This window comes from Leopardus geoffroyi, chromosome A2, assembly GCF_018350155.1.
Source record: "Leopardus geoffroyi isolate Oge1 chromosome A2, O.geoffroyi_Oge1_pat1.0, whole genome shotgun sequence".
Taxonomy (NCBI): Eukaryota; Metazoa; Chordata; class Mammalia; order Carnivora; family Felidae; genus Leopardus; species Leopardus geoffroyi.
Genome location: NC_059331.1, coordinates 157,651,575 through 157,673,593, shown reverse-complemented (window position 1 = coordinate 157,673,593; position 22,019 = coordinate 157,651,575). Strand labels below are relative to the sequence as shown.

The 22,019-nt window shown below is 54.1% G+C and overlaps 1 protein-coding gene across 2 annotated transcripts; it reads right to left on the bottom strand.

Annotated features, from left to right (window-relative positions):
• Positions 1-9: 9 nt before the first annotated feature.
• Positions 10-9,504, bottom strand: ZYX (zyxin). Of its 2 annotated transcripts, none has more exons than XM_045495985.1 (11): positions 9,386-9,504; positions 8,965-9,054; positions 8,594-8,816; positions 7,897-8,096; positions 7,652-7,744; positions 7,019-7,555; positions 2,966-3,086; positions 2,671-2,840; positions 2,355-2,533; positions 1,361-1,481; positions 10-756 (listed from the first exon to the last, which is right to left on the bottom strand). In XM_045495985.1, the coding sequence occupies exons 3-11, from the start codon at positions 8,799-8,801 to the stop codon at positions 652-654; spliced, it is 1,734 nt and encodes a 577-aa protein (XP_045351941.1). In that variant the 5' UTR covers positions 8,802-8,816; positions 8,965-9,054; positions 9,386-9,504; the 3' UTR covers positions 10-651. The 2 variants fall into 2 exon arrangements, with proteins under 2 accessions (XP_045351941.1, XP_045351940.1); XM_045495984.1 differs by having other exon boundaries at positions 8,594-8,813; positions 9,386-9,478.
• Between the last annotated feature and the right edge of the window lie 12,515 nt (positions 9,505-22,019).

Sequence of the window (22,019 nt, the reverse complement as noted above, 5' to 3'; positions counted from 1 at the left end):
TGGGGGAGGGACTTGGGGGAGGGTTTAATATATATACATATACATATATATTTTTGTAAATAAACAGGAATGGAGTTTTCACCTTTACCCCGGGCTTTTTTATCCCTGTATCTCCTCCATCCCACCCGTGAGGGCTGTACACACAAGAAAGATTCCTGAGAATTCTGGAAAACAGGTGTTTTTTTTTTTTTTATCTGTAGCTGTAGCCACAACCCGGCAGCATGGGGGTGGGTGGGGGTGTCCAGGCCAGTCAGCCCAGCCCAGCCCAGCCCAGCCCAGCCTCCCCGAGTCAGGGGGTCTCCAGGCCCTCAGCAAGCAGAATGCACGACTGCTAGGGGACCAGCCAAGGGCATCGGTGCAGCAGTGAAAGCAGCAGCGCTCAACCTGGTGCCCCCTCAGGTGGGGCACACCTGGGGGGGGGGGTGGTCCCTGCAGGACGGGGGTGGACTGGAAACCCAGAGCTGGGACGCTGCAGCCCTAGGCCATGTCGGGGCTTTGCACAGGACACCTGGGATACGGGGCAGGGGCTGGTGTGGAAGGAGAGGCTGAACATCAGAAGATAACTGAAGGGGGGCAGGGCAGGTGGAGGGCAGGGTGGTCTCAGTGTGGATGGTCCGCTAATGGGGAAGGAACGGACTCGCCGGTGCCCACTCAGGTCTGGGCTCTGGCAGTGTGGCACTTCCGGCAGAGCACGTGGCCATCCAGGGGGAAGCAGCCGTTGTCATCCGCCTCAATGGACAGTGGCTTCCCGCAGTCCTGGAAGGAAGGAAGAGTCCGCCGTTGGGAAGGCCCCGGTGCACCGCCCCCCCCCCCCCCCCCCCAACACCTCCACCTTTAAATTAGGAAGACCAAATGCTCCATGCCTTGGCTGATGCCCAGCGTCACTGCCTGTGTCCCCAGTCACACCTACCCCTAAGCCCTATCCTCACTTCTTCTACTGCCCATTTTCACTCTTGTCCCCTAGGCCTCTCCTGCCCAAGGCGAGCAGTGGGAAGAGCTGTTCCCAAGGCCTCCACCCAATAAAAGATGTGGGCCCTCTCCCACCTGCCTCAACTCCCCTCACTTCCTCCTTTAGCCTCACCAAGCACATCCCCCCTCCCCAAAATAGCGAAGCCCCACACCCTTTCCTCCCACTGGCCGCTCCCTTTCTTGGTTTATCTGAAATACAGCGGAAGCTCAGTGAAGCCCCACAGAAACCCCTCCCCGCGTCATGGGCAGTGACGGGAGCATCTGGGTGGGGACAGGTATGGGCACCGCGCCCTCTCAAAATTGCCACTGCGACCTCCAGGCTGGCACTGCCCACCAACCACCTGTTAGCGAGCAGTGTCCCACCACCTCCCAGCCCTGGGGGCCGGCCAACCTCACACTTGTAGCACTTCATGTGGAAGTTCTTATCCAGAGCGACCACTCGCACGGTCTCCTCGCGGCCAGGCTCAGGCATGATGGGCCCTTCGCAGACCGAGCACCTGGGGGCGTACTGCCTGGAGGGGCCGAGAGCGGGTCAGGAGTCAGCATGGGGCAAGGGGTACCCAGGGCTGCCCGTGAAAGTGCAGGGGAGAGAGAGAGACGGCGGTTGCGTGGCAACAGGGCAGACTTAGCCCATTTTGCGCCACACAAAGTCCTGAGACGAGCCACCTCATCTGGCCCTTGTCAAGGGGGTTTCCCACCTTTCCCCTCACCCACTCCAGGAACCTCTGCCACTGGGTCTTGACTCCGTCTGTCATCCACACTGCAGTCAGAGGCATCCTTCTCCAGCCCCCATCCCTGGACCCTTGACCCTAGCCTTCGGCCACGCAGGTGTCTCTCTGCCAGACCACCGGGGTGTATGGAGGGAGGGATGTGAAGTTCTGGACGCCTAAGGTGGAATTCTTAACAACACACACCTCAGACACACCGTCAGAGGTGGGAATCGGATTCTGCAGCTTCCCTGCAACGCCCTTGAGCTATGGGATTCTGCCACTGGCCTCAGAAAGTAGCCACCTTGTAAACACTGTTTCTAGGGAAAAACCAGAGTTCCAAAAAGCTGATTTCCGAAAGAACTTTTAGAACCCAGCCTGTGTGAAATGAAGTCATTCCAGCACACATTGTTGAACGCAAGACCGCACCCACGAGAAGCCTCAGCGAGCCAAAGGCCAGAGGGCACTTGCCAGCAGCCAAGACTTGCTACCAAGGTCTGAGGCCACTGGACAGCTAAATCCAGACGAACTGGTCTCTGCTGTCTACACACAGGATGTGGGGCCAGAAACGAAGGCCAGGGGTTGGGGGCTGTCTCAGAATCAGGAGGCAACCCAGCTCCCAGACGACCGCGGCTGGCAGCCAGAGAAGAGCCCAGAAGACAGGAGGTGGGTCCTCACTTGTGGTAGTCGGGTACACAGTGGGGCCGGTTGGCCTGATCCACAATGAAGGAGGTGCCCTCCAGCGGGCAGGAGCAGACCACACAGGTGAAGCACTGCGGGTGGTAGGCTTTGCCGGTGGCCCTCAGCATGCGGTCAGTGATGGGCTGCCCGCAGGTGTTGCACTTCTCCAGGGTGTCCTAAGGAGGTAGCAGCAGGACATCGGCAAGGAACTGGCACCCAAAAGGCAGCTGCCGAGGTGCGTCGGCCCCAAGTCCCCACCCGGCCCTTGACTGAGCCCCGCGGCGGCATGCCCCTCGGCCCAGCCCTGACTCACGGTATAGCAGCCCTCACAGTAGGGCGCCCCCTCCAGGCTGTAGAACTGCTGTCCCTGCAGCTGCTGCTCACACTGGTGGCAGGTAAAGCAGGTGATGTGGAACAACTGCCCCAGAGCCCGAACTGCAGGCTGCGTGCGTGCCAGGGGCTGATGACACCGGCCACAGGACTCTGGAGAGGCCAGAGAAAACAGAAGTCAATAGGAGGAAGGAGCGAGGCAAGGGATCGGAGGCTCTGGAAGCGGGGGGCGGAGCCCAGGAGCCTGCGGGGCAGCGGCGGGGAGGCCGTGAGCTCACCGTTGACAGCCACATTCTGCCTCTGAGGGTGCTCCATGTCCTGCATCAGCTGCTGGGTCAGCTGCTCCAGCTCCTCCACCTCCTTCAGAGTCAGAGGTCCCGGGGCCCCAGAGGAGCGGACCTGAAACCCCAACACTCTCTTCATCCTCTCTCGACAGTCATCTTCCTCCAAGAACTCTCCCCAGCCAGCTTGGCCACTTTCTTCCAACGAGGACTGACTCCCCGCGCATTTCCCAGACGCTCACATTGGACTCTGAAAGCTCCTCCTTCTCCCTCCCTGACCCCCAGCACCACGCAAATAAGGGGAAGGGGATGAACCTTCCACCCACTTTGCCCACCCACCCCCGGGCAGTCACGGACAGGCCAGAACAACTGAGCGGACAGAGGCCACACACACAGCAGCTGAGGTCACCGAAGCAGCCAACACACCCGGCCACGCGTCAACTCCACAGAGCATGCGCAGACATGGCCCCCCACGGAAGAGGTCGGCACGTGATGGCGTGTGCACCCGTGTGCACACACACCTACCCGGCCCGCCTGCTCTGAGCGGCCCCTGTCAGCGTGCGGATACAACACAGGTGGGAATCACAGGTTAAACCCCCCAGGGCTGTCGTTGGGAGCCCAGCCCACAGCTCCCCAAGCGGCCTCCCCAGCAGGCCTCAGAGAAGGACCATTCCCTCCACCCGCCTCCCCTTTCTGTTAAGAGGGTCCTGGGAGAGCTGCGGACTGGGGTGGGGGGCACTGCCAGGAACCCCGAGCGGTCCCAGGGGGAGCTGCCGCAGGGGCTACCAGTGCTTCCACGAGGCTCCCACAGAAACATGGGGCTGGTTTCCCAGGGCTGCGGCCCCTGCAGAATGGAATGTCCTACCTGCCGCCTGCCAATAATGCCTCGGTTCCTGTAACACTGGAACCCCAAAGCCTCCGAGCTACCTCCTCCCACAGCCACCTTCCCCTCGGCCCCGGCTCCATCGTGCTCACACCCGTGTGCATCCAGAGCTCCAGGCGTGTTCCACATAGAGCGTCCCCTGTAAGCCCCTTCCACAATGTGAGTTCCACCCCTCCCTCTCCCAATCTTCCCTTCCTGGCGTCTTGGGGACAGAGGAAGGGCCCTTGCTCTCTGGTACCACTTAGATGCCTGTCCCGCTCTCTGGAAGTAGGAACCATTCACGGACATCAGCTCCCCGCGGGTATGCACAACCCTTCAAGACACACTCAGTCCAGCCACCGTTTCCTCTCTGCCTGCCACAGCTTCAACACCCGTGGCCCTCGGCCCTCTAGCTCTTCAACCTCAGTGGCTCCAAACGTGCTTCCAGCTCAGGTACCTTCCACCACGGAACACTTCGAAATTGCCACTCACTGGTCAAGCTCATCTTACGCCATGATCCTAGGCTTGACCTCCCAATGATTACCTTCCGCCCTCCTTCCCCATTCACACCTACCGAATGAGCCGATCAGAAATGCTCCTCTGCTTCCCAGCCCACCCCCTGCGTCTTACGCATGGAAGCATCGAAACTTTCTGGCTCGCCTCCCCACCCAGTCTGCTCCTTAACCATTCATTTCTACAAGGCCACCCTCAGCCACCATCTCTTGTTCATCTGGCTCCATCTCAACCCTGGGTCATGCCACTGCCTGCTTCCTGCTTCTGACTCCAAGCTGCAGGAAGTAGGTGGAGGGCTCCCTGAACACTGCAGACAGAGTGGGTTCTCCAAACACTGCAGCGCCCTCTGCGCCCTCCAGCCTCAGCCCGGCTGTCTGGTATTTGGCTCCAGCGGATTCCCAGTCGCCTTCCCCACAGCAGCTGTTCCAAACCTTTCCATCTCCTCGAGCCCCCAACTGCGTCCTCCCCTCGCTCCCCACTCACCGATGACCTCACCTCCTACGTGACCCAGAAGACGGAAGCCAGCCAGCTCCAGCTCCCTCCTCTCCCAGAAAACCCTGTGGCCACACTGCCCTTGCTCTCTGGGAATGCCTGAGGGCGGGGGTGACCCCGTGTTTCCCTCCAGGACTCCATCCTAGCAGCAGCCCCTGCTCTCAGGCATCATAAACCCCTCTTTCATCAGCTTCTTCCCTCTGCTTTTCTCCCTCTCTTTCTCTCTCACGCATACACACACACACATACACACACACACACACCCTCCCCACCACAGGGCACCAACAGGCCACCCCACAGCCACCTAGGACTTCTGAATAGTCAAATCTCTGGGCTCAGTCCTCGCCTGCACCACTGAAGAACTCCTCAGCCATCACACTCTCTTCCAACGAGACCCCACTTTGCCTGGAGCCCCTCTTCCGCCTGCCCCCCTCCCTCGTGGTCAACCTGAGCATCACCCGAGGTTCCTCCCAGGCCCTCAGCTCCTCCTGCTCGGCATCCCCTGGGCCCCTCGGCAGCCCGTGCCACGCCTGGGGCACCACACACTACACCATGTACACCCACACCTCGAGTCTGCCGCCCCCACCTGACACCCAGGCCTCCATTTCTAACTGAATGACAGTCCCAGCTGAGGCCAAGCCCTCCTGGAACCTGTTGCTCAACAGGCTGACAGCTGGACCCCTCCCCTTCCCGTCCGAACCATTTCCCCTTCTGGACTTCTCTATTCGGTCAGCAATACTGTCATTCCCCAACACACCCCTCCTCTTCCAAAGGCTTATCAGCTACCAAGCCTGGAGGCTCTTCCTTTTTAACAGCTCTCCTATCTTGACCTTATTTTTCATAACACTACAGTTGCCCAGGAATGAACTCTCCCTCACTTTGCTGACCTCCTAGCTCCAGCCTGCACCTCTGCCAAAAAACTTTTCCCAAAGCTTCCAAAAGCATGGCTGGGCTGTCGGCTGTCGCCAGCCCTCCAGCCCGGCCATGCAACTCCTCAGAACCCATTCGTGACTCTCCAGGACGGACATGCTCCCTTGGTGTGCTATTTTATTATTTCCTCCTCCCTCCAGCCAACCCCTCCCTCCTTCAGTACAGCTCTGCAATACTCCCACAGGAACCGACTACTGTGTGTTCTCCAAACACCCTGGCATGCTTATGCCCTTGAGTCTTGCTCATGCTATTCCTGCCCAAATGCCCTTCCTGCTCTTCTCCAACCTCAAGTCCCACCATCCTTCAAGGCACACAGGTGCGATGACACCTTTCCTAACCCACAGGCCCCCATGTTGACGCCTGTCCGGAGCTCTGAAATACCAGGTTCTGCAAAACTCACTGGCATTTAGTATCTCTTCCTCCACTGTGTCTGCACACAAACACACACACCCACGCCGTCAGTTAACTTGATGGCTGGTAGGACTAGACGACCCTCAGAGGCCCTTCTACTCAGACCTCAATCCCCCCAACCAGAAGGCAGAAATGGTCAGACAGGAATAACTTTTCTATTTTGAGCATTCAAGAGCTAGATACAGACCCCAGCACTTTCTACTTCGAGTGAGCTCACTTAATCTTCACAAAACTGTTGTGTGGGGTGTTATGGTAAAGGTGGGGAAACTGAGGCTGAAAGTTCACCTAACTTGCCTAGGGTCTTGTGAGCCGGGAATTCTATCCCAGGCCCATCTGACTCCCTCAGACTTAACCTCTGAGATCTCTTCCCTCCAGAGCACAGAGCACAGAGCACAGAGCCTGGCACCCAGCAAATGCTGGCTCAGCCAGTGTTTACTGCCCCTGTGACTCTTATCACCAGATGGGCCCTGGGGCCGTGAGGGTGGCTCAGAGGAGCAGAGAGATGTACTCAAGAATCTAAGAAGGGGGAAGAAGCAAGGTCAAACTGGTGATGATCTCATCACTCCCTTTAACATTCTAGGGGGCAGGGTGCAAGGGAGGGTCCACCAAATCCTTCCCTTGATTCACAGCCTATTCTGCTCCCCCAAAGCCCAGTCAGGCCCCACCCAGACGCAGACCCTGCCAGGCCCTCCTCAGAAGAGCTTTCTCTTACTACTGACCCGCTTGGCCAACTTCAGAGGCTCAAAACTCCTATCCCACCACGCCACCCACCTCACTGGGACCACCTTCACCCTCATTCTCTGGTCCCCTGGTCTCAGCCTGGCCTCCCCACCCTCCCTCACCTGATTTTGGCTTTGCGCTGGTGGGGCCACTGGATGCTGCTTCTCCTGCACTCGGGGCTTCTCCTTCTGCTGAGCATAGGTGAAGCTGGGGGACTGAGGAGAGCCTGTGCTACTGGAAGAGGGAGCTTCAGGGGACCCCAACTTCTGATTAGGCTGTGACCCAGGTCCACCTGGGGCTCCAGGGCTGAACTTGGAAGCCACAGGAGTAAACTTGGAAGCCACTGGAGAAAACTTTGGGGCCGGAGATGGGGCTGGGGGTCCTCGAGGCTGGGTGTTCGCGAAAGGCACAGGCTGGGGCTGGGCCTGGGCCTGGGGCTGGGGCTGGGGCTGCACGTGAAGCTGGACCTGAGGCTTGACCTGGGGCTGCACGTGGAACTGGGTCTGGCTCAGAGGCTGAGCCTGAGCCTGGGGCAGAGGCTGGGAGCTAGAAGGGGACTTCCAAGGAGGCAGGGGTGCTGTGCCCCCAGTTGCAGGCTTAGTATTGGACTTGGGAATGTATGGAGTAGCGACTGGTGGGGGTACATATCCAGATGACACCTGCACAGGTAGCGGGAGAGGAGAGCAGCTCAGTTAGAGGAGCAGGCCTGCCCTCCTCCTCCCCTCCCCCCACCTTCCCCCTCTCCAGTCCCTTACCCGGGCTTTGAAGGGATCATTCCTGGTCATGTCATCCAGCAGTGAGGACAGAGAGTCGATCTCCAAATCAATACTGCTCACCTTCTCCCTGGGCTGGAGAGTCCGGGGTCTGAGCACCCATCCCAGGTCTTCGTTCCCACACCACCCCAGTCAAGCCAGAGATGCAGGGAAGATCAGAGATAAGGACTCTCCTCTGCTCCCTTTGGGGGTGTCCCAGTGTAGCCGCCCTTCCCAAGCTTCCATACCTGTGGGGGGGGAGGTATGGCGGCCTCAGGCCCTCCCTCCTCCTCCAGTGGAGGCGGTGGGGAAGGGAAGATCTCCTCCTCCAGAGGCGCAGGGGGAAACGGTTCCTCGATAGGGGGAGGGGGAGGTGGGAAGGCACCTCCCAGAGCGCCCTCCGAGTCGTCGCCATCCCCAAGGATGGGAGGGGGTGGCGGGGGAAAGTCTGAGGTAGGAAGACCAGAGAAGACAGGAGAGAGGACAGTCAGCGGGGCCCCCACTACCCCTTCCCCAAGTTACCCTCCTTCCATAGCTCTAACTCCTAACCCAAGACCTCTCGCCCCCCCCCCGCCCCCCCCTCGCCGGAGAGCGTGTGGGAAGCAAAGGAAGACGCAGGACGCCCTGGGAGCACGGGGTCAGTAAAGGCGGGGGCTCGACCCAGGAGTGATGCAGCTCCCGTTACACTTGGGAAAACGGACCCAGAGGGGAAGATTCGTGCCCCACATTCCCGCCTCCCACCCCCCAGGCGGGGGACTTGGAACGGTCCCAGGAGCCCTGGCTCCCAGCCATGAGCTCCGCGATGAGGTAAGAACATCTGCTCGGGACAGGCTAGCTGCGCCCAGCCCCCTTCGCCGCAACCTTTCCAGACACCCCCAAACTCCCGACACCGCTGTCCCCGGCCCGGCGCCCGCCGGGGTCCAGCCCCCAAGCCCAGCCGCATACCTTCCGCGGGCGGCGGGGGGATCTCGCCCACCCGGCCCATCTGCGCGCGCTGGGCCCCGGCGACAGGGGGAGGCTCGCTATCCCCGGGCCGGAAAGGATTCACTTTGGGCTTTGGGGCCACCACTGGGCCGAACTTCTTCTGCGGGGCGTAAAAAGCCGGAGCGGAGACCGACACGGAGATCGCGGGAGGCGGGCGGGGGGCCGCCATGGCCGGGCCGGGCTGCTGGGGGCGGGCGGCCAGGTTACGCGGCGCGCGACCCGGGCAGACGACCCCTCGCCGGCCCGGCTCCCCCCACCCCGCCCCCCGCGCGCGGCGCCCGCGCCCCCGCCCTTCCCCGTGCGCGTCCGCCGGGCGGCTCCCCGCGCCTCACCGCGGGCCGGAGCGTGCGCGCCGCGTCTCGGGTGGCCGCCTCGCAGCCGGGTCCGCGGACTCTGCGTCCGGGTCCCGAGCAGCCTCCAGCCTGGCGGGGAGGGACGCAGGGAAGAGGGAGGGAAGGAGGGGGCGGGGAGAGAGAGGCGCTCAGACCATACAAGGAGCGGCCCGGAGAGGGGGCGGGGAGAGGCGGGGAGGGCGGACCCGGCAGGAAACTCCCCCAGGAAGGGGCCCGGCTCTTGCCCTGAGGCCGGAGGCTCAGCCGAAGTCCTCCCGCCCCCGCTCTGCCGCCCCCGCCGCCCCGGCCCGGCTCAGGCCTCCCCTCCCCAGGCACAGGCCTCTGATGTCATTTCCTGACTCGCCCCCCCACCCCCACCCCGCTACCCGCCCGACCCGCGGGTGCCCGAGATCTGACTCACTATCCCCACTCCCGGCGGAGCCGGCGGAGGTCCGACGGGTGCCCCAGAGGCGGTGAAGCAGCCCCACTGCGCCTCCTCCGCGGCCCAGCCCCTTCCTCTCCCGGCCTTGCTGCTACCTGCCCCCGCCCCCTCCCGGGGCTCCTCCCTCCCCCTCTCCCCCCCCCCCCCCCCCCCCCCCCGCGCCCAGACTCGACCCCGGTCCCCTCCGGCTCAGCCCGGACTGGCAGGACTGGGTGGAAACGGGATCCGGGGTGGACGGGGGTGGTGAGTGGGGGTTCTCTCTGCCCACGCCCCCCGGGCCTTTCTGTGACCTGGAGGCGGGGTGTGAGCGCCAACCTCCTGGGTCCTCGGAGGATCCTAACTTTAAATCCTGGGCAGCCGCCTAAGGCTTCTAGGAATTCCCATCACCCGCGCCCCCGCCTGCAGATCAGTTAAGCTTCATGGGAGGGAGAGACCCGGAACGGAGGTGGGGGGCGGGGTGGAGGCGAGGGCGGCCGGCGGACTTGGGGCTGGGGGGTATCCGGCGGACTTGGGGCTGGGGGGTATCCGGCGGACGGACGCGGACCGTACGTCTGCGCCCACCGTGACCCGCCCATCTGAGAATCTTTGCGCGGCGGGGCAGCCCCGGGGCAAACGGAGCCTGCGTTCGGTGGAGCCCCCCACTGGTCCGACCGGATTCCTCCGCCCTGGACTCTGTGCCCCTGGCTATGCCAAAGGGAAAGACCTAGGCTCTTTTTCCCTTTAATTGAACGTGGAAATTTACCAAATTGCCGCTTGAATTCCAACACACTCGCTACCTGCAAAGTATGGAGACCTATGACATTTCAGCCTGTAAGGCCACTATATCTACCCGCGGGTGCTTCCTTTTCTCTCTTGCTGTGCTGCCAGCCTTCTCTGCCATCTAAGGCAGTCAGTGCCCTCGGGCACACCATACTCAGTATTTATCTCCAGTTCTGGGCCCTACAAATGAGCTATCCCCTGCTGTCAGCGAGCCTCTAGGCTATGCTCTAGAAACCAGCCAGACGCAGTCCTCACATTTACCATGAGAAAACAGGCAGGGAGCTTAGGAGATGGGGCCAGGTCAGACCCGGTAAGCTGCAGGGTCTAGACTAGAGCTGGGTATCTTGAGGGCTGTAATGTGAGACTTCATATTCCCCTACACCCTGGTGTCAGATAAAGCAACCCTGGATTCAAGAGAGCAGAGTGAGGTCAGGGTTCAGAGACCCAGCCTGAGTGCCCAAAATAAGTGAAAAGTGTCTTCATTCTCTGCTTCATTTTCTATGTAAAAGAGTGGTGATATTTAGTCCACCTCCCTTATTGCATCGTATGGAAAAATAAATAAAACTTTTTATCTGAAAGTACCATATAATGCTTGGTGTTATTATTCAAGTCCCAGTTCTGCCCAGAAGGGAAATTCTGACGGGTTCATCGAAGGCTGGTTTCCCCTTCAGGGTTGGCAGGCAGACCTCTCGGGGGCCTTGGTATATGCAAAGCCCTGCTCCTTCCTTCAACTTTATTAAATGACTAATTCTACCTAAGACTACAATTTCATCTTCTCAGACCCCACTGATCTTTTCTTTTCTCTGGCATCTTACTGTCTTTGTCACCGGCATTTCTCACAGCCACAAGCATGTGTGGCCGTGTATGATATTAAGCATGCAGTGCAGACCTTTTCTGACAGGTAGGAGCTGGTCCTGGGCCTGTCCCTATGAACATCAGCTAGAAATTTGATACTGGATTTCCTGTGCATGTTGGAGATTGTGTCTTGGGCTTTACAGACCAAAAGTCTCATTGCCAACCCTTCAAAATAGAGTTGACCCTTCAGCATTGGTTTGAACTATGCAGGTCTATTTATATGCTTTTTTTTTTTTTTTTTTTTTTAGAAATACAGTACTGTAAATGTATTTTTCTCTTCCTTAAGATTAAATGAACATTTTCTTTTGTCTAGCTTACTTTGTTGTAAGAATACAGTATATAATACATATAGCATACCAAATATGTGTTAATGGGCTGTGTATGTTACTGGTAAGGCTTCCAGACAACGATAATCTATTAATAAAGTCTGGGGAAGTCAAAAGTTATAGGCAGATTTTTGACTGCACAGGGGTCGGGGCCCCTAACCTCCAGGTTGTTCAAGGGTCAACCATATACCCACTTGGGGAAGAAAGTTAGGAAGATGGTTTCCAGATAGCATCGCAAAAGTAAAAGCCATCTACCCTCTAAATGTCTCCTTGAGGAATGTGCATGTGCAAAATATAGTACGTTTAATTGTTAGGCAGCTGAACCTATTTATATATCAAGAATAGAAGAGTGCGTAGGCAGGCTTAGTTTTACTGACAACTAATAGCATTTGGGATGCAGAACATTAAACCTACGAGTTTTAAGCCAGCTTTTCTAAATACAAGTAGAAACACTTCAGAGCATCCCAGAAGGACACATTCACTAGGCCAGGATGTCTCAAGCGTAACTGCAGGGTCGATGCTATCAAAATGCACACAATGAACAGGAGAAGCCCTAATGACTCTTTTAAATTTTTATTTATTTATTTTGAGAGAGAGCACAGCAGGAAGGGACAGAGAGGGAGACAGAGAATCTGAACTGGGCTCTGTGCTGACAGCAGAGAGCCAAAGTGGGCTCAAACTCACAAACTGCAAGATCATGACCGGAGCTGAAGCTGGGGGCTTAACTGAGTGAGCCACCCAGGCGCCCCTTAGGGATTTTCTTAAGTAAGCAATTCTAATTGGCTTTTTCAGGTAGCATATATGTGTAAAGTGTAGCAAGTAAGTAGATGTTCCCACCCGATCATTTCCAACTGCTTGGGGCCAGGCAAGAGAGAGGAGGTGAGAAAATAGACAGGGACCTTTGCTACCTAAAACATCTCTACACACCTCCAAGGATTTATATTCACCAGGTCTCAGAAAATTTGCTTCAAGGGCACACAACATAAACCAAGAAGTTAGAAGCAGTCAAACAAGGGATGCTATCATGAGGTTCTTTCCGGATGCTGGCCGCAGATGGACAGAGGGTCAACAGCGTGCCTGGCGTGGGGCTGGGCACTGTGGCAGCAGCAGGGACACAACCACCATAACAACCACCACCAATAATAATAGCTCACTTGGATAAAACTCAGTATGTGGAGCTAGGCACAAAACTAAGCACTTTAAACATATCATCCCTGGGGCGCCTGGGTGGCTCAGTGGGTTAAGCGTCCGACTTTGGCTCAGGTCATGATCTCACAGTTTGTGAGTTCAAGCCCCAGTCGGGCTCTGTGCTGACAGCTCAGAGCCTGAAGCCTGCTTCACATTCTGTGTCTCCCTCTCTCTCTGCCCCTCCCCTGCTCATGCTCTGTCTCTCTCTGTCTCTCAATAATAAATAAGTGTTAAACATATCACCCCATTTTATCCTCACAATAAACCCATGAGGAATGTACATTATTATCCCATTTTTCAGTTAAGGAAGTTGAAGCCAACTGGATGTTGGATTTTGTTGACTTTCAAAACTCAAAAAAAAAGTTGCAATGCAAATACTTTATTATCTGAAGACACTCCTGCCCTCCACTTACACCCTTGCATCTATCATTTCTTCCCTTTAAGAGCCCCAGTCTGGTGCATCAAACACCCTCTGCAGGCCAGCCGCCAACTCCATTCTTCACCTTAAGTACTGGGGCCACTGTTTTCTTTTCCATCACATGGTGCCATCAAATCCTAGCTGTCTGTCCATCTGCATGTGTGTATATACACGTTTTGTATATGTAACACTCACACACACACACACACACACACACACACACACACACTACATCTACATTCTTCTGGAGATTATATATGAAATTATATGTATTTCATATGTAAGCATACTTTTGTATAATAGAACATTTCCAGGAGGTTAAGCATCCAGCTCTTAAGTGTTTTTTAAAAATATTTTTTAATGTTTATTTTTGAGAAAGGCAGAGACAGAACGTGAGCAGGGGAGGGGCAGAGAGAGAGGGAGACACAGAATCTGAAGCAGACTCCAGGCTCTGAGTTGTCAGCACAGAGTCTGACATGGGGCTCGACCTCAGGAGCCGTGAGATCATGGCCTGAGCCAAAGTCGGATGCTTAACCAACCGAGCCACCCAGGCGCCCCTATTTATTTATTTTTGAGAGAGAGAGAGAGAGAGATCAAGTAGGGGAGGGGCAGAGAGTGGGAGACAGAATCCCAAGCATGCTCTATCCTTACTGTCAGCACGGAACCTGAGGCAGGGCTCAAACTCACAAACCATGAGATCATGACCTGAGCCAAAGTGAGATGCTTAACCGACTGAGCCACCCTGGCGCCCCTTAAGCCTCATCCTGCCAGGTCCAAAGCAGCAGCGAGCAGAGCCTGCAGAGGGCATCCAGGGAGCAGAGGTCAGAGGAGCAGGAGGGAGGCAGGGCTCCGTACATCCCAAGGTCTAAGCCAGATGGGCCCCCAACAGCACAGCGAGCATCAGCAAGGCAGAAATGCACGGTGGTTGTGGGGGCAGAGTAAGCAGATGGTCAGATGGCGAGGAGTCAGCAGCCGAGAGAACTGGGAAGGGCAGACAGGAAAGGAGACCCAGGGCTCCAACAGCAGCACAGGTGGGTTGCTGGCACCAAGGCAGCTCCTAGTGGAGCGTCTGCTGCCTTGCTTCTCCCTGAACCCAGGAAAACCAAAATTGGAGACAGTCTGGCCTCGAAGATTGAGCCTTCGTCACTGTACCTTGCAAATTAAGTGACTGTAGGGAGTAAACATTTCAGGGGCCAGGGGGGTGAACTATAGAGAGAAAACCTAGCTGCTCCAGACAAGAAGCATGATGTTTCTCTGGTGGTTCCCACCACCCCCACCCCCTTTAATAAGATGGGCCTAATATGAAAAACCGTACCAGGCCACACCGACAAAGGGAGCACGAGCTCTGAGCTCCGGAGCAAAGCCACAGAGCGTGCTGGCGCTTCCTGGGGCGCCTTCTCCCGCTGGGCTTGTCGCTATTTACCTGCCCATCCAGAGCCACGCTGAACACGGCAGATGGACACTCAGTCTCGGAAAGAGGGGATCCGCCCAGAACCCTGAGGTCTTCCTGTGGAGACCTCTCCACCTGCTGGAGCTAGCCGAGAGACAAGTCTTCGTACCCAAGTGTGAGATGCTACCAGAGGACTCGCCTAGGCTACAAGCAATCTAGCCAATTCCAGCAAAGGCATCCGTATGCTCTGTGGCAGCAGGGCGTAGGAGGCCTAGCCAGTGCCTGCCACCAACCCAGGGCGATGAACACACTTACTGACTACGGCTGAGTTCAGAGCCGTGGAAATCTCATACTAGATCAGAAAGGCCCTGTGTTTAAGGCCTTTTGAATCATGTTGAATCATTCATTCATCCATTTAACAAACATTTATTGAGTAGCTACTATGTGCAGGACTTTGTTAGGTGCTGGGGATATAATACTGAGCAGTAACAGACATGATGCCAGCCCTTATGAAGGGGCCACGTCCTTGGGTACTCTACTAGGGGAGATAAATACCCATCAAATAACCATAAATGCAAAACTGCAGGTAAAGGGAAAGATATGTGATGCCCAAAGGAGATGTGATCTGGTGGGGGAGCTTAAGAAAGGGATGGCCAAGCTGAGATCTGAAAGAGAAGTAGGAGTTAATGAGGTGAAGCGGAGGGAGAAGGCATTCCGTGCAGAGGTAGTAGCAAGTGCAAAGCCCTTGATGGCTATTGGCCATGTGAGCAGAAGGAGGGCGGGCGTGGGGGACCACTGAGGGTGAGGCAGAGGGTGACCTGGGAGAGCTGGAGGTGAGGGGGGGTTGGGAAGATTGGGGGGGGTGAGGGGGTGCAGAAATGCAGACCATATTTTGTCCTGAGAGCAGTGGGGAGCCACTGCAGGGTTTCAGGTTGAAAAGAATGCATGAAAAGGTGGGAATGTTGAAAATCTCACTGTAGGGGCAATGTGGAGAATAACACAAGAGCACAGATGTGGACAGACTCATGCACGAGGAAGAGGCTTGTGGAGACGGATGAAAGTGGACAGACTGAGGGCTGTTCAGGCATGAAATCATCCGCAGAACCTAGGGATGGTTTGCATTTGATTGGGGGGGGGGGGAGGGGGGCGGGGCAGGGCGGGTGTTGAGGAGAAAGAGTCATGGACCCAGCCCAGCTTCTGGCTGGTACCTACCCAGAGTGTGGTGCTCAAGGCTGTGAGGTGCAGGTCTGAGAGTGAGGCTGTGTGCTTTGCTTTGGACTTGCCAAGAATGAGAGGGGGTACGGTGGTCAGTGGGTCATCCCGACCGGGAGCAGAGAGCAGAGAACTCTGAGTACCCACGTTTACAAGTCGTCTGCCTCCAAGTAGTAATCTGAAGCTGTTACTGGCTGAAAAAAACCACCTAGCGAGTAGTTGAGAGGGCCTAGGCTGGGTTTTGATGCATTACAGCATTTGTGGGGCAGGGGGACAGGGAGGCGCGCTTTCCGAGGAAGGAAGCCCCACCCCCGGCCCCCTCCGCCCCTCCAATAGGAGTGAAGAAAGACCCCCTCCTCCCCTGCCCTTCCTACACTCAGCACCTGGCCTCCATTTGCTCTGGTTGCTTAAGCCCCTTCACCCCGTATGTCAGTCACGGCAGGAAGCCCCAGATGCCCAGCTCCCCCCACATTTTGCCCCTCTGCCCACCTCCCGAAACCAGAACTCACAGACCCTGCCAGCAAATGTGCCTGTTCTTCCCGCAACTCTCCCCACCTGCTCTAACCTGGATCCCCTCTGAGGACACACCTCCCTTTGCAGCCCTGTCAGGTGGCAGCAAAATGTGTCCCCCTGGACTTCTTACCAGGAGCCCTGGATGTGGCACGGATATCCCTTTTGATCCCCGTTACTACTTCCACACTATTCTCCTTCCCTCCTCCCTAAAGTCCCAGCTTTGAATATCCTGTCATCAAACTACACCACCTACTGCCCTCTGAGAGGCACAGCCGGCTATTGCCCTGGGCCATTCATCCTCATTTCTCAAACACTGTTCTGTCCTAGCTCACTGGCACTTTCTCCAAAACAACTTTGCCAGTAAGTCTTGGTCATTTCAACATCACAAAGATGAACTTCTCTCTTTGCTCTGCCTTAACCACTATTCCCATGGTAATACCCTAAACCAATACTGACCAACAGAAATGTGATGTGAGCCATATATTTAATTTAAAAAGAAACTAGGGGCGCCTGGGTGGCTCAGTCGGTTGAGCATCTGACTTTGGCTCAGGTCATGATCTCGCAGTCTGTGAGTTCGAGCCCCGCGTCGGGCTCTGTGCTGACAGCTCAGAGCCTGGAGTCTGCTTCAGATTCTGTGCCTCCTTCTCTTTCTGCCCCTTCCCTGCTCATGCTCTGTCTCTGTCTCAGAAATAAATAAAAACATTAAAAAAAAAAAAAAAGAAAAGAAAAGAGCGCCTGTGTGGCTCAGTCAGTTAAGCATCCGACGTCAGCTCCGGTCATGACCTCAAGGTTTCTGAGTTCAAACCCTCCATTGGGCTCTGTCAGCACAGAGCCTGCTTTGGATCCCCTGTCTCCCTCTCTCCTGCTTGTGCTCTTGCTCGTTCACTCTCTCTCAAAAATAACTAAATATTTTTTAAAAATTTAAAAAGAAACTGGGGCGCCTGGGTGGCTCAGTAGGTTGAGCATCTGATTTCGGCTCAGGTGATGATCTCACGGTTTGTGAGTTTGAGCCCCGCGTCAGGCTCTGTGCTGACAGCTCAGAGCCTGGAGCCTGCTTCAGATTCTGTGCCTCCCTCTCTCTCTGCCCCTCCCCTGGTTGCACTCTGTCTCTGTCTCTCAAAAATAAATAAATGTTAAAAAAACAAAAAGTATGATGCTCAGGTCTCACCCCAGACACATTCAAGCAGAATCTCTGAAGGTACAGCCTGGGCAGCAGTATTAAAAAAGAAGGAAGGAAGGAAGGAAGGAAGGAAGGAAGGAAGGAAGGAAGGAAGGAAGGAAGGAAGGGAGGAAGGAAGGAAGGAAGGAGAGAGAAAGAAAAGAAGGAACAGGTGACAGTAATTTCAATAACAGATTTAATGTAGCATATCCAAAGATTATCATTTCAACATGTAATCAATATTTTAAAAATTATTAATAAAATATTTTATACTCTTTTTTATTGTTTTGTTACTAAGTCTTGGGGATTTGGCATGCATTTTATCCTTACAGCACATCTGGACTCGGATGAGGCCCATTTCAGTGCTCAGTGGCCACAGGTCACTAATGACTCCTGACTATGCAGGGGACAACCCAGCTCTAGAAAACCATGTGGCAGCCCTTTGCAATAACTGCTTAAAGCAACCCTTTCTCCCACCAGCTCCTTCTATCTTTCCAGTTTACTCCCTTCTTTTACCTTGACAATCCTTGGACCCACCGGGAACGACAGTTTATGTCAGCTTTTCTCTTTACCTCCCCCTGCATCGTGCCCTCCCTACCCAGTTGATTTTTTTTTAATATGAAATTTATTGTCAAGTTGGTTTCCATGCAACACCCAGTGCTCATCCCAACAGGTACCCTCAATACCCATCACCCACCCACTCCTCCCTCCCACCCCCCATAAACCCTCAGTTTGTTCTCAGTTTTTAGGAGTCTCCTATGTTTTGGCTCCCTCCCTCTCTAACCATTTTTTTTTCCTTCCCCTCCCCCATGGTCTTCTGTTAAGTTTCTCAGGATCCACATAGGAGTGAAAACATATGGAATCTGTCCTTCTCTGTATGACTTATTTCACTTAGCATCACACTCTCCACTTCCATCCACGTTGCTATAAAAGGCCGTATTTCATTCTTTCTCATCGCCATGTAGTACTCCATTGTGTATATAAACCAGAATTTCTTTATCCATTCGTCAGTTGATGGACATTTAGGCTCTTTCCATAATTTAGCTATTGTTGAGAGTGCTGCTATAAACAATGGGGTACAAGTGCCTCTATGCATCAGTACTCCTGTATCCCTTGCCTCCCTACCCAGTTCAAAAGCCTTGGGGGGGCACCTGGGTGCTTCAGTCAGTTAAGCATCTGACTTCAGCTCAGGTCATGATCTCATGGCTTGTGAGTTCGAGCCCCACATCGGGCTCTGTGCTCACAGCTCAGAGCCTGGGGCCTGCTTCGGATTCTTCGGGCTCTCTCTCTCTCTCTCTGCCCCTCCTGCTCACGCTCTATCTCTCTCTGTGTCTCAAAAATAAACATTAAAATAAATAAATAAATAAATAAATAAATAAATAAATAAATAAATAAAAGCAAGCCTTGGGCAATCATGAGAGCTAGTCCCTTGCACCTGCCCTCAACTCCCTTGTCCCTCCCTCTCACTTTGTGGTACTCACTGGGCAAAACCCACACCTGGCTTCCACTCAGCTCTACCAAACACACCCCTGCAGCCGGGCAGCTCAGGGGGGCTGGAGGGAAGCACACAGCCCTTCTGACCAGTCTCATTTTGAAGTTCATGACAAGCCTTTAGGTGCCACTCAGTAATTCTACTTCCCGGTAAGCACAGCAATTTCTCTTGCCCGTTCACTTCCCACTCTTTTGAAAGACTTCTAGATCTTCCGTCTCTTCAACTTCTTCCCCATCCACACCCATAGCTGATGACCTTGCTTCCTTGCTTCCTGTTGTACTGAGAAAACTGAAGAAATTGAAAAGATCTTGCCCAGGCTCCCCTGACATCCACCCTCCCACCTGAGTCTGCTTTGCTGCACTCTGCTTTCCTCCCCCTTACTAAAGTGGACTCCCCACAGTCATTTTTATTTTATTTTTTAACATTAAAGAAAACTTATTTTAGAGAGTGCATATGCATGTGCATGAGACCTGGGAAGGGGAGGGGCAGAGAGAGAGGGAGAAAGAGAGAATTAAGCAGGCTCGGTACTCGGTGTGGAGCCCAATCCAGTGTCCCTGGGATCATGATCTTCCCTGAAATCAAGAGTCAGATGCTCAACTGCTCAACCGACTGAGCCACCCAGGCACCCCACCCATAGTCATTTTTAAATGTTTATTTAGGGGCGCCTGGGTGGCTCAGTCAGTCGAGCATCCAACTTTGGCTCAGGTCATGATCTCACAGTTCACCAGTTCGAGCCCCGCATCAGGTCCTGTGCTGACAGCTCAGAGCTTGGGTCTGCTTCTGATTCTATGTCTCCCTCTCTCTCTGCCCCTCCCCTGCTCACACTGTCTCTCTCTCTCTCTTTCTCTCTCTCAAGATAAATAAACATTAAAAAAATTTTTTTTAATTTTTTTTTAACTTTTATTTATTTTTGAGACAGAGAGAGACAGAGCATGAACTGGGGAGGAGCAGAGAGAGAGGGAGACACAGAATCTGAAACAGGCTCCAGGCTCTGAGCTGTCAGCACAGAGCCCGACGTGGGGCTCGAACTCACGGACCGTGAGATCATGACCTGAGCCGAAGTCGGACGCCCAACCGACCAAGCCACCCAGGGGCCCCTGAACATTAAAAAATTAAAAAAAAATAAACGTTTATTTATTTTTGAGAGAGAGTGCAGGGGAGGTGCAGAAAGAGAGGGAGACAGAGGATCTGAAGTGGGCTCCATGCTGACAGCTGAGAGCCCAACATGGGCTTGAACTCACTGGATCATGACCTGAATGGAATCTGACACTTAACCCACTGAAGCCCCCAGGCACACCCCCCCAACAGTCATTTTTCAGCTGCCATCACCACTCTTGCCCTAGATTCTATTCATTCTCACCTGCCCTAGGATTGTTGCTCTCACAATTAATGCACTCCCTTGAATTTCAGTTTTTTCCTCTCTACTAGATGATTATCATCAGTATACAGCTAGGCCCCAACTTAAAAATTAACCCCATTTCCCCCTCCAGCTACCACTCCATTTCTCTGCTCATTTTTGCAGCAAAATGTCTTCTCTATACTTGATAGCCCTAATTCCTCTTCTCCCATTTTCTCTTAACTTGCTCCAACCATCTTTGACCCCCACCATTTAACTGACAGTACGTTTGTCAAGATCAGCAATGACCTCCCTATTGCCAAAGTCAATTACTTTTGACACATCAGCTATATTTGATTCAGCTTTTACTCTCTTCTGCATGAAACATCTGCTGCTTCTCTGCACACACAATCTCTTTTCCCCCAACCCCACTGGTCCATACTTTCACTCTCCTCTGGCTCCACCTTATCTGCTCAGCCTCTAAGTGCTGGGAAGGAGTCCTTGCATCTCTTATCCTCCACCTACCACTCTTCTGGCTGACCATACCCAGTCTGAAGCCTTTAAATGCCATCCCTATGCTAATGATCCTCAAATTTGTACCTGTATCTCGGATCCTTTCTATGGCCCAACAACACACACATCCAGCCTCTTACTCTTAATTCCCACTTGATCATCTAGTGGACATTTCAAACTAAATATGTGCAAAGCTTAATTCCTACTCTTTCCCCCCCAAAACTTGTTCTACCCATAATCTTCCTCATTCAGCTGATAAAAACTCTATTCTTTGGTTCAGGCCAAAAATTTTGGAGATATCTCTGACATCTCTCTTTCTTTGGCACTCAAAATCCATCGAATCCTGCGCACTCTGGCTTCAAAATATTTCCAGAGGGGCGCCTGGGTGGCTCAATCGGTTGAGCATCTGACTTCAGCTCAGGTCATGATCTCACACTCCGTGAGTTCGAGCCCCACGTTGGACTCTGTGCTGACAGCTCGGAGCCTGAAGCCTGCTTCAGATTCTGTGTCTCCCTCTCTCTGACACTCCCCAACTTGTGCTCTGTCTCAAAAATAAATAAAAACATTAAAAAAAATTAAAAAAAAAAACATTTCCAGAATCTGCCCACTTCTTGCCATCTCTACCACTACCCTCTTGTTCACAGCCCCCATCATCTCCCCGATTTACTGCAATATCTTGCCTCCCTACACTCTACTCTAAATATAACTGCCACTGTTATCCCTTCATCTGATTTCACATCATGTTACTCTAATCAAAACTCTCCTTTCTCCTTTCACTCGGAATGAAAGCCAGAGTACAAGGCTCTGCCCAAATGAGTCCCACGTACTCTCTGAGCTCATGTCCTATGACTCATTCTGCTCCAACCACACTGGCCTCCTTGCTATCCCTCCAAAATGCAAGTCACATTCCCACCTCAGAGCCTTGCACCTGCTGTCCCCCTGCTTGGAAGGCTCTTCCCCAGACATCTGCATGGATCACTCTATTTTCTCCATACTCTTCCTCAAATACCACCTTCTCAGTGAGGCCATCCCTGATCACCCAATTTAAAACCGCATCACCAGGGTACCTGGTGGGCTCAGTCAGTTAAGCGTCCGACCCTTGGTTTCGGCTCAGGTCATGATCTCACAGTTCATGAGTTCAAGCCCCATGTCAGGCTCCTCTCTATCCTTGGGAGCTTGCTTGGGATTCTCTCTCTCTGCCCCTCACCCCTCTCTCTCTCTCTCTCTCTCTGTCGCTCAAAATAAATAAACAGACTTAAAAAAAAAAAAAAACTACATACACCAATGCCCTTTATTTATTATCCTCCTTTCTTCCATTTTTCTTTAAAGCACTTAATGACCTTAAATGTATTATATAGGTAGGTCCTGGGCTTCAACACCAAAAAAAATGTATATTACTCATTTCACTTCTCTATTGCTAACTCCTCCTCACTACTTCTCACTAGACAGCGA